Source organism: Mesoplodon densirostris, chromosome 19 (genome assembly GCF_025265405.1).
Source record: "Mesoplodon densirostris isolate mMesDen1 chromosome 19, mMesDen1 primary haplotype, whole genome shotgun sequence".
In the NCBI taxonomy this organism is placed as follows: domain Eukaryota; kingdom Metazoa; phylum Chordata; class Mammalia; order Artiodactyla; family Ziphiidae; genus Mesoplodon; species Mesoplodon densirostris.
The window spans coordinates 2013298-2028630 of NC_082679.1; the positions used below are offsets into that span (position 1 = coordinate 2013298).

At 45.6% G+C, this 15333-nt stretch overlaps 1 protein-coding gene across 1 annotated transcript in view; it reads right to left on the reverse strand.

The window, feature by feature from the left end:
* Window positions 1-15333, reverse strand: part of LOC132480660 (uncharacterized) — a 50238-nt gene that overhangs the window by 32321 nt on the left and 2584 nt on the right. The window contains exons 2-3 of the mRNA XM_060085041.1: window positions 14700-14826; window positions 10285-10380 (exon numbers count right to left, since the gene is read on the reverse strand). Of these exons, the coding sequence (XP_059941024.1) occupies window positions 10285-10380; window positions 14700-14826 (223 nt within the window). The remainder of the gene's footprint in view (window positions 1-10284; window positions 10381-14699; window positions 14827-15333) is intronic.

The following is a 15333-nucleotide window of genomic DNA, read 5'->3' on the forward strand; positions in this document are numbered from 1 at the left end:
TTTGATGAAGCATCCAAGAAGCTCAATGAATTCCAAGAAAAATAAAGAGACTCACACTGAGAAAATTACAATCAAACTTTTGAAAGCCAAAGATAGAGAGAGTATAGCAAGTATGAAGCAACTTGTTCATACAAGGGGCACTCAGTAAGATTATCAGCAGATTTCTCATCAGAAACTTGGGAGGCCAGAAAGCAGTGGTTCGATATATTCAAGTGTAAAACAAATAAACAAAAAGTGTCAAGTAAGAATCCTGTATCTGGCAAAGCTGTCCTTCAAGAGGGAGGAAGAGGGACTTCCCTGGTGGTCAAGTGGTTAAGACTCCATGCTTCCCAGGCAGGCGGTGGGGGTTTGTCAGGGAATTAAAATCTCACATGCAGCTCAGCACATCCAAAAAAAAAAAGTGAGGAAGAAATTAAGACATTCCCATGTATGAAAACTAAAGGAGTTTGTTACCACTAGATCTGCTCTGTAAGAAATTCTTAAGGGAAAATTCTTCCAGGGTGAAATGTAAGGATACTAGACAGTAATTCAAAGCTATACCAAGAAATAGAGATCTTGATAAAGGTAAATACATGGGCAATTATAAAAGCTAGTATTACTTTGTAACTCCACTTAAAAAAAAATACATATATATATATATATATATATATATATATATATATATTTATGGCTGTGTTGGGTCTTTGTTGCTGCACATGGGCTTTCTCTAGTTGTGGCGAGGGGGGGCTACTCTTTGTTGCAGTGCAGGGGCTTCTCATTTTAGTGGCTCCTCTTGTTGTGAAGCATGGGATCTAGGCACACAGGCTTCAGTAGTTGTGGCACGCAGGCTCAGTAGTTGTGGCACGCAGGCTCAGTAGTTGTGGCACACGGGCTTAGTGGCTCCGCAGCATGTGGGATCCTCCTGGACCAGGGCTTGAACCCGTGTCCCCTGCATTGACAGGCGGATTCTTAACCACTGTGACACCAGGGAAGTCCCGTGTAACTCCACTTTTTGTTTTTACATGATTTAGAAAACTTTTTAAAATTGTTAATCTAAAGGGTACTATTATTGTAACTTTAGTTTATAACTCCATGTGTAGTTTCCTACATAATTTAAGAGACTAATGCATTTAAAAGAATTAGTAGTTTAAGTTTCTAGGCATACAACATATAAAGATGTAACTTTGTGACATGAACAGTTGAAAGGGGAGATGACAGAGCTGTAAAGGATTTTTGTTTGTTTGTTACTGAAGTTAAGCTGGTATAAAATCAAATTAGTGTTAAAACTTTAATATGTTAGATGTCATTCCCATGGTAACCACAAATAGCTACAGAATATATGCAAAAGGAAATGAAAAAGGAATTTAAATGTTTCACTACAAAATATCGACTAAACACAAGACTATAACACAGAAAATGAGAAAGAAAAAAGCTATAATGCAGGGCCTCCCTGGTGGCGCAAGTGGTTAAGAGTCCGCCTGCCGATGCAGGGGATGCGGGTTCGTGCCCCAGTCTGGGAGGATCCCATATGCCGCGGAGCGGCTGGGCCCGTGAGCCATGGCCGCTGGGCCTGCGCATCCGGAGCCTGTGCTCCGCAACGGGAGAGGCCACAGCAGTGAGAGGCCCACATACCGCAAAAAGATAAAAAAAAAAAAAAAAAAAAAAAAAAAGCTATAATGCATATAGAAATCAAATATCTAAATGACAGAAGTCTCTCCATATCAGCAATTACTTTAAATGTAAATGGATTAAACTCTTCAATTAAAAGACAGAGATTAGCAGAATTGATAAAAACACATGATCCAGAGACTTCCCTGGTGATCCAGCGGTTAAGAATCTGCCTTCCAATGAAGGCGACTCGGGTTCGATCCTTGGTCGGGGAACTAAGATCCCACGTGCCTTGGGGCAACAGAGCCCTGGCACCGCAACTACTGAGCCTGCACACCAGAACTAGAGAGCCCACATGCTGCAACTACACAGCCCATGCCCTCTGGAGCCCACACACTCAACTACAGAGCCCATGGGCTACAACTACTGGGTCCGCGAGCTCTGGAACCTACGTACCACAACGAGAAGCCCACGCATTGCAACAAAGAGCCCACGTGCTGCAGCAAAAGATCCCACCTGCCACAACTAAGACCCCACGCAGCCAAAAATAAATAAATATTTTTAAAAAACCCATATGATCCAACTATATGCTTTCCACAAGAGACTCACTTTGGATCCAAAGACACAAACGGATTGAAAGTCAGAGGATGGAAAAAGATATTCCATGCAAATACTAACCAAAAGAGAGCAGAGGTTTCAATATTAAAATGAGACAAAATAGGCTTTAAATCAAAAAGGATTACAAGTAGGGGCCTCCCTGGTGGCGCAGTGGTTAGGAGTCCGCCTGCCGATGCAGGGGATACGGGTTCGTGCCCCGGTCTGGGAGGATCCCATGTGCCGCGGAGCGGCTGGGCCCGTGAGCCATGGCCGCTGGGCCTGCGCATCCAGAGCCTGTGCTCCGCAACGGGAGAGGCCACAACAGTGAGAGGCCTGCATACCGCAAAAAAAAAAAAAAAAAAAAAAAAAGAAAAAAAAAAGGATTACAAGTGACAATGAAGGACATTATATAAATAAAAGGTATAATACAGCAAGAAGATATTACAATTGTAAACATTTACATAATGACAGACAATCAAAATACATGAAGCAAAGAATGACAGAATGGAAGGGAGAAAGAGTACTACAACAACAGATGGAGACTTCAATGTCCCATTCTCAATAATGGAGAGAACAACCAGACAAAAGGTAAGTAAAGAAATAGAGGACTTAAATAACATAATAAACCAACTAGATCTAACAGATACATACAGAACATTTTACCCAATAACAATAGCATACACACTCTTCTCAAGTGTACATGGGACATTTTCCAGGGCAGACCATAGGTTAGGCCACAAATTAAGTCTCAACAGATTTTAAAAGATATCATACAGGGCTTCCCTGGTGGCGCAGTGGTTGAGAGTCCGCCTGCCGATGCAGGGGACACGGGTTCGTGCCCCAGTCTGGGAGGATCCCACATGCCACAGAGCGGCTGGGCCTGTGGGCCATGACCACTGGGCCTGCGCGTCCAGAGCCTGTGCTCCGCAACGGGAGAGGCCACAACAGTGAGAGGCCTGCGTACCGCAAAAAAAAAAAAAAAAGATATCATACAAAGTATGATTTGTGTCTAATGAAAACAAAAACTTAACATACCAAAACTTACAGGATGCAGTGAAAGCAGTGTTAAGAGGGAGAGTTGTAGCTATAGATGATTCCAGTTAAAAAAAAAGACCTCAAATCAACAACCTAACAACATAATTAAGTAGGAAAAGAAAAGCAAACTAAACCCATACCTAGCAGTAGGGAATATGAAAGATTAAAGATAAATAATACAGGGGACTTCCCCAGCAGTCCAGTGGTTAAGACTCTGCACCCCCAATGCAGGGGGCACAGGTTTGATCCCTGGTCGGGGAACTAAGATCCTGCATTCTGTGGCCAAACAGTTAAATAAAGAAACAAACAAACAAATAAATAAATATTTTTAAGAAGGTAAATAGTACAGAGAATAAAAAAATAGAGAAAAATCAGTGAAACAAAAAGTTAGTTATTTGAAAAGATCAACAAAATTGACAAACCTTTAGCTAGATGAACCAAGAAAAAAAAAAAAGATTCAAAATACTAAAATCCGAGATGAAAGTAGGGATATTGCTTTTGATTCTATAGAAATCAAAACAGAGTATAAGAGAATACTGTGAAGAACTATACACCAACAAATTGGAAAACCTAGATGAAATGAAATCATGGAGAAATAGAAAATCTGAATAGACCTATAACTAGAAAGGGATTGAATTAATAACCAAAATCTCCCAACAAAGAAAAATCTTGGACTTGATGGCTTCACTGGTGAATTCTAAGCAAACATTTTTTAAGAAGAACTAAGACCAATCCTCAAACTCTTCCAGAAAATTAAAGTGGACAAAACACTTTTAAACTCATTCTGAGACAAGCATTACCCTAATAGCAAAGCCGTACAAGGAAACTACAGAGCAACATCCTTTCTGACCACTGATGCAAAAATCCTGAACAAAATATCAGCAAAACGAATTCAGCAACATATCAAAAGGAATATACACCATGACCAAATGCAATTTATTCCTGTAACATAAGGACAGTTCAACATATGAAAATTGATCAGCGTAACACATCACATTAACAGAATGAAGGAAAAAGCCCACGTGATCATCTCAAATGATGCAGTAAAAGCCTCTGACAAAATTCATGATTAAAAAAAACACCCCACAAACTAGGAATAGAAAGAAACTACCTGAACATAATAAAAGTCATATATGATAAACCACAACAAACATCATACTCAATGATGAAAGTCTGAAAGCTTTTCCTCTAAGATCCGGAACTAGTTAAGGACATCCATTTTCACCACTTCTATTCAACATAATACTGGAAGTTCTAGCCAGAGCAATTGGCAAGAAAGAGAAATCAAAAGCATCCAAATTGGAAAGGAAGAGGTAAAATTATCTTTGCTTGCAGATGGTAGTTTACTACATGTAAAAACCACAAAAACGTCACAGAATAACTGCTGAATAAATGAGTTCAGCGAAGTAGCAGGATACAAAGTCAACATACAAATACCAGTTGCATTTATATACATGAATAATGAACAATCAAAATGAAATTACAAAACAGTTGTATTTATAATAGCATGAGAAAGAATAAAATAATTAGGAATTAATCAACGAAGTGAAACACTTGCACAATGAAAACTACAAAACATTGCTAAAAGAGTCAAAGATGATGTAAATAAACAGAAACACATACCACGTTCCCAGTCTGGAAACCTGATATTGTTAAGATATCAATACTACCCAAAGTAAGTGACCTACAGATTCAACGCAATCCCTATCAAAATCCCAACAACATTTTCTTTTTTAATCTTTTGGCTGCGCCGCATGGCATGGGGGATCTTAGTTCCCCAATGACTGGGGATCAAACCCGCGCCCCCTGCATTGGAAGCCCAGAGACTTAACCACTGGACTGCCAGGGAAGTCCTCCAGCAAAATTTTTTGCAGAAATAAAAAAAATCCACCCTAAAATCTATAGTGCATCTGAAGAGACCCTGAAGAGCCAAAACACTCTTGAAAAAGAAGAACAAAGTTGAAGAACAGAAAATTCCCGATTTCAAAACTTACTACAAAACTACAATGATCTGGGCCTCCCTGGTGGTGCAAGTGGTTGAGAGTCCGCCTGCCGATGCAGGGGATACGGGTTCGTGCCCCGGTCTGGGAGGATCCCATATGCTGCGGAGCGGCTGGGCCCGTGAGCCATGACCGCTGAGCCTGCGCGTTCGGAGCCTGCGCGTTCGGAGCCTGTGCTCCGCAACGGGGGAGGCCACAACAGTGAGAGGCCCGCATACCGCAAAAAAAAAAAAAAAAACAAAAAAACAAAAAAAACTACAATGATCAAATACAGTGTGCTACTGGCATAAAATCAGACAAATAGACCAAGGGAATAGAATCGACAGCCCAGAAATAAACCCTCACATATATCATGAAATGATTTTTGAGAAGGGTGCCAAAACCATTCAACGGGGGAATAGACAGTGTTTACAACAAATGGTGCCGGGAAAACTGAATACCTACATGCAAAAGAATGAAATTGGACCCTTATCTAACATCATATACAAAAATTAACTCAAAATGGAGAGAAGGGACTTCCCTGGTGGCGCAGTGGTTGGGAGTCCGCCTGCCAGAGCAGGGGACAAGGGTTCGAGCCCTGGTCCGGGAGGATCCCACATGCCGCGGACCGGCTGGGCCCGTGCGCCACAACTGCTGAGCCTGCGCTCTAGAGCCTGTGATACACAACTACTGAGCCTGCATGCCTAGAGCCCGTGCTCCACAACAAGGAGTAGCCCCCGCTCACCGCAACTAGAGAAAAGCCCATGAACAGCAACAAAGACCCAACGCAGCCAAAAATAAAATAAATAAATTTATTTTTTTAAAAATGGAGGGCTTCCCTGGTGGCGCAGTGGTTGAGAGTCCGCCTGCACATGCAGGGGACACGGGTTCCTGCCCCGGTCCGGGAAGATCCCACATGCCGCGGAGCGGCTGGGCCCGTGAGCCATGGCCACTGAGCCTGTACGTCCGGAGGCTGTGCTCCGCAACGGGAGAGGCCACAACAGTGAGAGGCCCGTGTACCGCAAAAAAAAAATGGAGAGAAGAAAACACAGGGCACATGTGGCGTGGCACTGGATTTGGCCAAAACTTCTCAGATACGACACCAAAGGTACAGGCAACACAAGAAAAAAGAGAGAAATTGTCGTTCATGAAAATTAGGAAAACTTGTGATCAAGACACTATCAACGGAGTAAGAAGATAATCCAAAGAAGGTGACAAAGTATTTGCAAATCATATATCTGAAAAGGGATTCATAACCAGAATACACAGAGAACTCAACTTAACAAAACAAATAAACAAAAAAACAGCCTGACACAAAAATGGGCAAAGGACTTGAATAGACATTTCTTCAAAGATATACAAATGGCTAGTAAGCACAAGAAAAGATGTTCAACATCACTCATCATTAGGGAACTGAAAATCAAAACTATAATGAGATACCCTCTCACAACCATTGGGACAGCTACTACTGGAAAAAACAGAGAATAACAAATGTTGGTGAAGATGTGGAGAAACTGAAACTCTTGTGCACTGTTGGTAGGAATGCAAATTGGCACAGACTGTGGAAAACAGTATGGCAGTTCCTCAAAAAATTAAAAACGGAAATATTGATACTACATGATCCAGTAATTCCATTTCTTGTTATATGCCCAAAAGAATTGAAATCAGGGTCTCAAAGACATTTGTACACCCATGTTCACAGCAGCATCACTCACAATAGCTAAAACATGGAAGCAACCCAAGTTTCCACCAAGGGATGAATGGATAAGCAAAATGTCACACACACACACACACACACACACACACACACGAATATTACTGAGCCTTAAAATGGAATGACATTTTAACACATGCTACAACATGGATAAACCTTGAGGACGTTATGTTGAGTGAAATAAGCCAGTCACACACACAAGATAGTGTGTGACTCCATTTACATGAGGTACTTAGAGTCGTAAAAAATCACAGACACAAAGATTGTGGTTGCCAGGGGCAGGGTATGGTAGGGACATAGGGGGATTATTGTATAATGGGTACAGAGTTTCAAATGATGAAGAGCTATGGAGAAGGCTGGTGGTGATGGCTGCACAACATTATGACTCTATTTAATACCACTCAATGTATACTTAAAAATGGCTAAGATGATAAATTTTACACTATCTGCATTTTACCACACCCACAAAAAAAGATAACATGAGTAACACACAAAGAATCCCTGCAAATCAAAAAGAAAATGCAGGGCTTCCCTGGTGGCACAGTCTGCCCGCCAACGCAGGGGACACGGGTTCGAGCCCTGGTGTGGGAAGATCCCACATGCCACGTAGCCACTAAGCCTGTGTGCCACAACTACTGAGCCTGCACTCTAGAGCCCACAAGCCATAACTACTGAGCCTGCGTGCCTCAACTACTGAAGCCCGCACACCTAGAACCTGTGCTCCATAACAAGAGAAGCCACCGCAATGAGAAGGCCACGCACCACAAGAAAGAGTAGCCCCCGCTCACCGCAACTAGAGAAAGCCTGCACGCAGCAACAAAGACCCAACACAGCCAAAAACAAATAAATAAATAAATAAATTTATTAAAAGACAAGAAAATGCAAACAAGTCAATAGAATAAAATAGACGTTTATCATGAAATGACATTTCAACGAAGAAAATTTAATTCATAGATTGACCCACAAGCATACGATAAGGTGCTAAAGTTCCTTATGAACGAAGGAAAAGCAAATCCAAACCATGTGGGATACAAGTCTGTATTCACTTGATTGTCAGAAGTTGAGAAGCCTCATGACACCAGGTATTGGTCAAGGCAGGGGTTGAAAAAAGCTCCATTCTTTCCTGGTGGAAGTGTAACTGGTGTAGGCCCTTTAGAACACAACAGGAATTATCTTGTAAACTTGAGAATCTGCACAGCCTATCATCGAACAATTTCACTCTAAGAAACATTAAAAGACAGCCCTAAACATGAGCAAGATGACCAATATATACAAATGTTCTTGGCAGCACTGTGAGAGTGAAAAAATGTGCACAATTAAATGCTACAGACAATGGATGAATACACGGTGAGACCGGAACATGTTTAATTTATTTTCTTCACTGTAAGGAACTTCAGCACATTTTTACTTTGAGCAGAGAGAAGGATAAAGTTATAAAACAAGCAGAATATAAGTGATGAAGGCACTTTCATGAAAAGCTATTTTCTAGATTCTGATGTCGGAACTGGCCATGCCCAGGGGCAAGACCTCTTCCACTAGGTGAAAAGAGAAGCTACAGCTATGAGAGTCCAGATGAGTGTGGCAGGGCTGAAGATCAAGCAATATGAGGAGGCAGACTTCACTTTCAACATGGAAACTTGCTGAGACACGAGGGGTCACAGGCTCAGACACCGGTGGCCACACCTGGGGTAGCTCAGGCAGGACGCAGCTGACCAGAGGCAGGAAGCAGACGGAGAGACCAGTCAGGGGAAGTACTCGCATCCCGCAAGGAAAAGGTGACAAGAGCCTGGACTCCGAATGCGGGACAGAGCTGATGGGAGGAGGTAGAGGGGACAGAGTCAGGAGACGTACACGATGTAAGATGGCCGGGATGTGGGAGGTGGCCGGATGTAGGGGCCGAGGGAGGTGGAGGGGTGAGGATAGTCTCTGGGGCTGTATCCAGTCTCTAATCTGCTTGGACGGCAGGACCATGCGCTCTAACTTGGGAGGGGAAGGAGTGAGCATCATGACGGGTTCCTTCCAGGCATGCTGACTGGGTGCCTCTGAGATATTCAGGTGGAGGAGGGCAGAGAGCAGAGGGCAGAGGCTCGGAGCTGCCCCCGAGGGGCTGTCGACGGGCTGCACACAGACACTCGCAGGCTGGTGGGGCCGCCCGAGGGACTAGGAGGGAAACAGCATGACTCTGCAGGGGACCCATCACCACACACGGCGGCCCCAGTGCCCTCAGCAGCCCAGATGTGGGGCACAGCAGGACAAATGTCACCATCAGGTTTTACCAAACAGGAGGAGTAGGGAGACATGCAACAAGGGAAGGCATCTTGAGTGTCTGGACGGACAGGGTGGGAAAGGGGAGGCAGAGGAGAGCTGGAGAGGAGCTGGGAGAGGAAAGAAGGCCCTTTTCCGCAGAGGTCAGAGGGAAGCGTGAGATGCATTACTCATTACAATACAGGGACATGAATGACACCCACGGCTTACTTCCCACGAGCCACGGCTGCGGCGCAGACGCTGTGCTAAGCGGTTTTACGCTTTAACGCGTTGTGTGACCACGTCCCCAACAACGCGGGGACGGAGCAACTATCAGGAACAGACTGAGCGCAGCAGACCACACTCGCCAAACCACCTGCTCCTCTCCCTGGACACACGGCTCAGCCCCATCTCCCAGCCCCGTCCCCCGAGTGTGGCCAAGGGCCTAGTGCCTGTCAGCGGAAGCGGGGGCTGGTGTTTGTGGGAGTCTTCCTTGCCCTCTCACTCTCCTCTGCCAGCTGCAGGAGGTCAGGACAACCTTCAAGCCACATGCTGACGGCAGAGTGGACCCGGGTCCCCGAACAGCTGTGTACTGGCACAGTCACACGGACCGGGTGTGACTCAGAAAAAGTGCTTCCAGGGACATCCCTGGCTGTCCAATGGTTAAGACTCAGAGCTTCCACTGCAGGGTTCACGGGTTCGACCCCTGGTCGGGGAACTAAGATCCTGCATGCTACAAGGCATGGAAAAAAAAAGAAAGAAATACAAAAAAAAGAACAAGTGTTTCCATATGCTGAGCACCAAGATGCTGGAGTCTGTCTGACATGGCAGCTAAGATTTAACTTAGTCAAACTTATATATACAAAGACACAACGAGATCCCGAAGTTCACTAGGGCCACAGAGCTGGTGATCGGTTGGCACCCAGGCTTGAAGCCCAGGCAGCTGGAGCCCAAGACACATCTCAGCTCATGCACCTCTATCGTCCAGGAGGACAGAGGGACCTGGGGTCAAAGGGCTCCATGGCCTTCAGACCACCACAGAGGCCCGAACAAGACGCTTCCCCAGGGAACCAGGGCCAGCAGCCTCCCCCTGCAGGGTCTCCCAGCTGCCCAAACCTTGGCTCCTACCTGGACAGGTGCTTCCGGAAAAGTCTTTCTTCACCGTCCACAGCTCCTGCCCCTGCTCCAGCTGGTAGATCAGCTCAGATCTGGGAACAGGACACCCTGTTCATGGAGAAAGGAAGAAGACACTAGGATTTCTGTGAAAACAAAGAAAACCTCTCGATCTAGTGTGGGACTTCAGGATGTGGCCAAGACCTCAGAATGAAGCTCCTCCCATGCATATACAAAATGCTGCATTGTGAACTGGAAACCAAAGACATGCCACACTGCCATGGAGTTTTTACTCCTAAGTCAAAAACTAACATATAGTGTATAATCGTAGTAAAAGGACTGTGTTCAAGCAACTTAAAGCATTACATCATTTCAAAATTGAAATAAATTTATGGAGTAATTTAAACAACTAACATATTTAAAATATTGACTCTTGGGACTTCCCTGGCGGTCCAGTGATTAGGACTCTGTGCTTCCACTGCAGGGGGCAATGGGTTCAATCCCTGCTGGGAAACTAAGATCCCGCAAGCTGCATCGTGCAGCCAAAAAAAAAAAAGAAAATTGACTCTTTTCATTCAAAACAAGTTATGTGTCTTCATTGATCTAGATCTTTTTTTAGAACCCAAGCAAAGTTTTGTATTGTTCTTCCCATAGGCCACAGAGGATTCTATCCTAGGATTTCCTCACAGCATTCCCAGCAAGTACATATTGTGATCGGCACCATTTTTTTAAAATTATAGTTCATTTACAACGTCATATTAGTTTCAGGTGTACAGCAAAGCGATTCAGTTATATATATGTATATATATGTGTGTGTATATTTACATATACACATACACACACATATATATACATATTATATACATATTCTTTTTCAGATTCTTTTCCATTATAGGTTATTATAACATATTGAATATATATAGTTCCTTGCACTATACGGTAGAACCTTGTTGTTTATCTATTTTATATATGATAGTGTGTATCTGTTGATCCCAAACTCCTAATTCATCCCTCACACCCCACCCCCCAACTTTGGTTACCATAAGTTTGTGTTCTATGTCTGTGAGTAGCCCTATTTTATAGATAAAAACCATACAGAAACCAATGCTCAGGCAGATAATGTGATTTGCCAAAGAGGCCAGAATTGGTGAATGGCTGAGCCAACATGGAGCCCAGGTCTAGCCATCTCTGCTCTGTGTGCTGTTTTACCACAAAGCTACACAACACTGTTCCAGAAGGTGCTGGATCCAGGCACGGGGATGATGAGACTCCTGAGGAGTAACAACGGTAGTGACGGCAGCAAGCTTCTCAACGGCTAACCTGCATGTAACCTGGTCACACGAGGTATAGTTCTGACCCCTTCCCATAAGTTAGCCATGTACCCTTGCTACGGCCCCGGCAAGTAGATACCATCTTACCCCATTTTACCAACGAGCACCCCAAGGCACAGACAGCTCCAGTAATTTGCCCAGGACCACAAGGTTTTACGGAGCAGAGTGGGGACTGAACGTAAGAGTCTGGCTCCGGACCCTGGGCTCCCCAGCACCACACTAAGGAGGAAACAGCAAACACCCCTGCGTGGGGCCAGCATCCTGAGACCAAGTGCAGGGCAGCTGTGAGGCAGGGATGTGAGCACGAAGAGTCACCTGCTGGGAACAGGGGCCGGGGGAGGGGCAGACTCAGTGACTCTAGACTTCAGCGTTTCATGAGCTACTAGAAAATAATAAAATTGAGAATCCTACACAGTGGTGTATGGTCACATTGGACATTTATAGAAACATCAAATAACATCTACTTTCATCAGTATTTCATAAAAGGATTGTTGCTTAAAATAAACCCACAGAGGACAGCTTCATCAATGAAGGTGTATGTTCTTTACTGTGTAAGTTCAGTTGTATGAGACTCAGTGCAGTAGCTGAGTTTTCCTGACTTTGCTAAGGACCAGGAGAGCATGAGAATCAAATGGGTGCCCGGAACAGGCCTGATATGCAGTCAGTCCTCCAGTGACCAGAGTGAGCTGTGACTAGTATTAACATTAACATTTTTCTTAAAAATGACCCACTTTTTATTTTTCTTACATTCGTTCAAAAAGGGAATCCTGTTTAGCTCTGGTAAATGGGAAACAGAAACCCAGAGTCACTTGAGTCGATGGCAGGTCAACCTGAAAAGGCAGCAATAAAATCCAAAGGGTGGGGCTTCCCTGGTGGTGCAGTGGTTGGGTGTCCGCCTGCTGATGCAGGGGACACGGGTTCGTGCCCCGGTCCGGGAAGATCCCACATGCCGCGGAGCAGCTGGGCCTGTGAGCCATGGCCGCTGGGCCTGCACGTCCGGAGCCTGTGCTCCGCAGCAGGAGAGGCCGCAGCGGTGAGAGGCCCGTGTACCGGAAAAAAAAAAAAAAAAAAAAAATCCAAAGGGTGAGGTTAAGTGCCAGCGAGCTCATGCTGCTGCTCAGGGACGGGGCTCCCTCTGTTGAAAATGGGAAATTAGCAATAGTGGGGGTGGGGGGAGGTGTTCAGTACTAAACCCAGATTTTCATGACATAATCCGGAGGCAGGAAGGACACAGAGTAAAGGAGTGGCTTCCTCGGGGTGGCTCTCAGTGTCCCCGGTGGAGTGTCCATGAGCCTTCGGAAACAGGGTTTCTCAGCCTCTGTTCAACTGACATTTAGATCCAGGCAATTCTTTGCTGAGGACAAGGGGAGGGAGTGTGTATGTCCTGTGCAGCATAAGGATGTGTAGAAGCATTCCAGGTCTCCACTCAACAGATGCCTGTAGCATCCACAGCCCAGCTGGGACAACCCAAATGTCTCCAGACGTTGTCACGTGTCCCCTGGGGGACAACATGATTGTTGGATGAGAACCACTGGCTTACAAGGATATAAATAGGGTGACGGGAAAAAGCGACTGTGACAGGGGAGGGGCCTCCAAGAGATTTCGTGATCAGGAAACAGCTGGTGAGGAGGTGGTGACTGTGCTGAGACGGGGCAGCCATGTGAAAAGCCCAAGCACACCCACACCCACCAGGCATAGTGAACAGCAACTGCAGAGGCCCAAGGCACGTATGTTGAGTATGTGCACAGGAAAGAGCAGGACACCAGCATGACCAGAGCAGACAGAGCTCAGGGGAAGCACGGGGAAGAGAGTGACGGGTCAGCAGGGCCAGATAGTGGACCTTTTTATGTTTACAATTTTGTTATAAAACATCTAAATATGTCAAACGTTCCCTAATTTTGTGTGACACAGAATACAATCCCAATTCTCTAAAAACAGGCATGTCTCACCCTAAGCCCTGGATTTACAGCTCTCCTTTCCCTCAAACTGAGAGGTCTAAGGTGATTATCCTCAGGCTGCTGTTTCTCCACCTTGCCTCTCTTGCCCTTGTGGGCTGGATCAACCTTTGTTGAATGGGCTGTCTTGTCCATCCTCAGGTACTAAGCAGCATCTCTGGACTCTAACCTGCTAGATGCCGGGACCACCCACACCCCAGGTGTGACAGTCAAATGTGGCTGCAGACTTCCAAATGTCTCCTGGGGACAAAACTGCCAAGTACTGAGAAGCACTACTCTCTCAGCTTCTCTCTCTTGGACTAGCAGAGGATCTTGGCCAGGACTCAGGGAACAAGAGACAATCATGAAGGCACAGGAGAACAGAAAAGCCCCATAACTGAGATCCTGTGGTCTAGAACAATACCTGTTGGCACTGAAGGGAAAGACCTCCCGAGGCCCAACCTGCCTCACTCTCTTCCTGGAGACCATCCCATCACTCACAGCCCTGTGGATTGGGTTGCAGGGGACACTTGAGCCAACCAGTCCCACCCAGTCAGCTCCCTGTCTGGAATGTGAAATAAGAACCTCAGACAGAGGCCAGTCTGTGCTGGGCACTGGGGTACAGGCTCAGGGAAGTATGGGCTCAGGTGGCCACTCCTGCCTCAGGGACAACCCCCTAGAGCCCAGCAGTAGAAAAAGAAAAAGAAACAATGCTAAGTATGCAAAGAAGTAAAAACAAGGCATCTGGGGGCCCCAGAGAGCAGGGACTGGGGTGGCCACTCCTGTCACAAACTTGCTGAGGCGCAAAAGCCATTTTGAAAAGACAGAGACGTGAACAAAGCCAGAGGGAAAACCAGGACAGGAGATCCAGAAGTCAGGGCATAATCCTGGTGGCTCCCAGTTCCTACATCAGTCCATCATATGGCCCAACAAGAAATTCTGCCTTTGGGTTCTGCAATACACCCCTGTTTCCTTCCATCATTTTCTAGGAGCCAAAAAGGAACTTTATTCAAAGAGACACAGGGATAGCAGGCAGGAAGAGATGAATCTCAAAAATGACTGAAGCTGTGAGGAAGAGGGAGGGAGGGCTCCTGAGGCCTTCTTGACCAGCCAAGACAGAGCCAGAGTTTGGGATAAAGGAGGTGGCAGAGTGGCAAGGCCTTACCCAGAGACACCAGGAGCCCACAGTTTTCTAGCATCACCTCCTGGTACAGGGTCCTCTGAGCCGGGTCCAGCTGCCCCCACTCCTCCTGGGTAAAAGTCACGGCCACGTCATCGAAGGTCACAGACACCTGGAATGTCAAACAGAGATAGTAGCATTAGCCTTGGGATGGTTGGATGGGATCAGAGCCCATCTTCTGCATCGCTGGTAAAGGTGCAGCAAGATCAAGGCCCTAATCACTGGGCACTTCCTCTGCACTGGGCTGAAGGGGAGGTGGACAACGCTTTGGACATAATACAATACAGCCATACTTTGGAGATATTGGGGTTTTGGTTCCAGACCACTCCAATAAAGCCAGTCACATGATTTTTTTGGTTTCCAGGAGCATATAAAAGTCATGTTTACACTATACTGCAGTCTATTAAGTGTGCGACAGCATTACGAATAAAAAAATAATGTAGACACCTTAATTAAAAATTACTTTAGGGACTTCCCTGGTGGCAGAGTGGTTAAGAATCCACCTGCCAAAGCAGGGGACGCAGGTTTGATCCCTGGTCTGGGAAGATCCCACATGTCGCAGAGCAACTAAGCCCGTGCGCCACAACTACTGAGTCTGCGCTCTAGAGCCTGAGAGCCA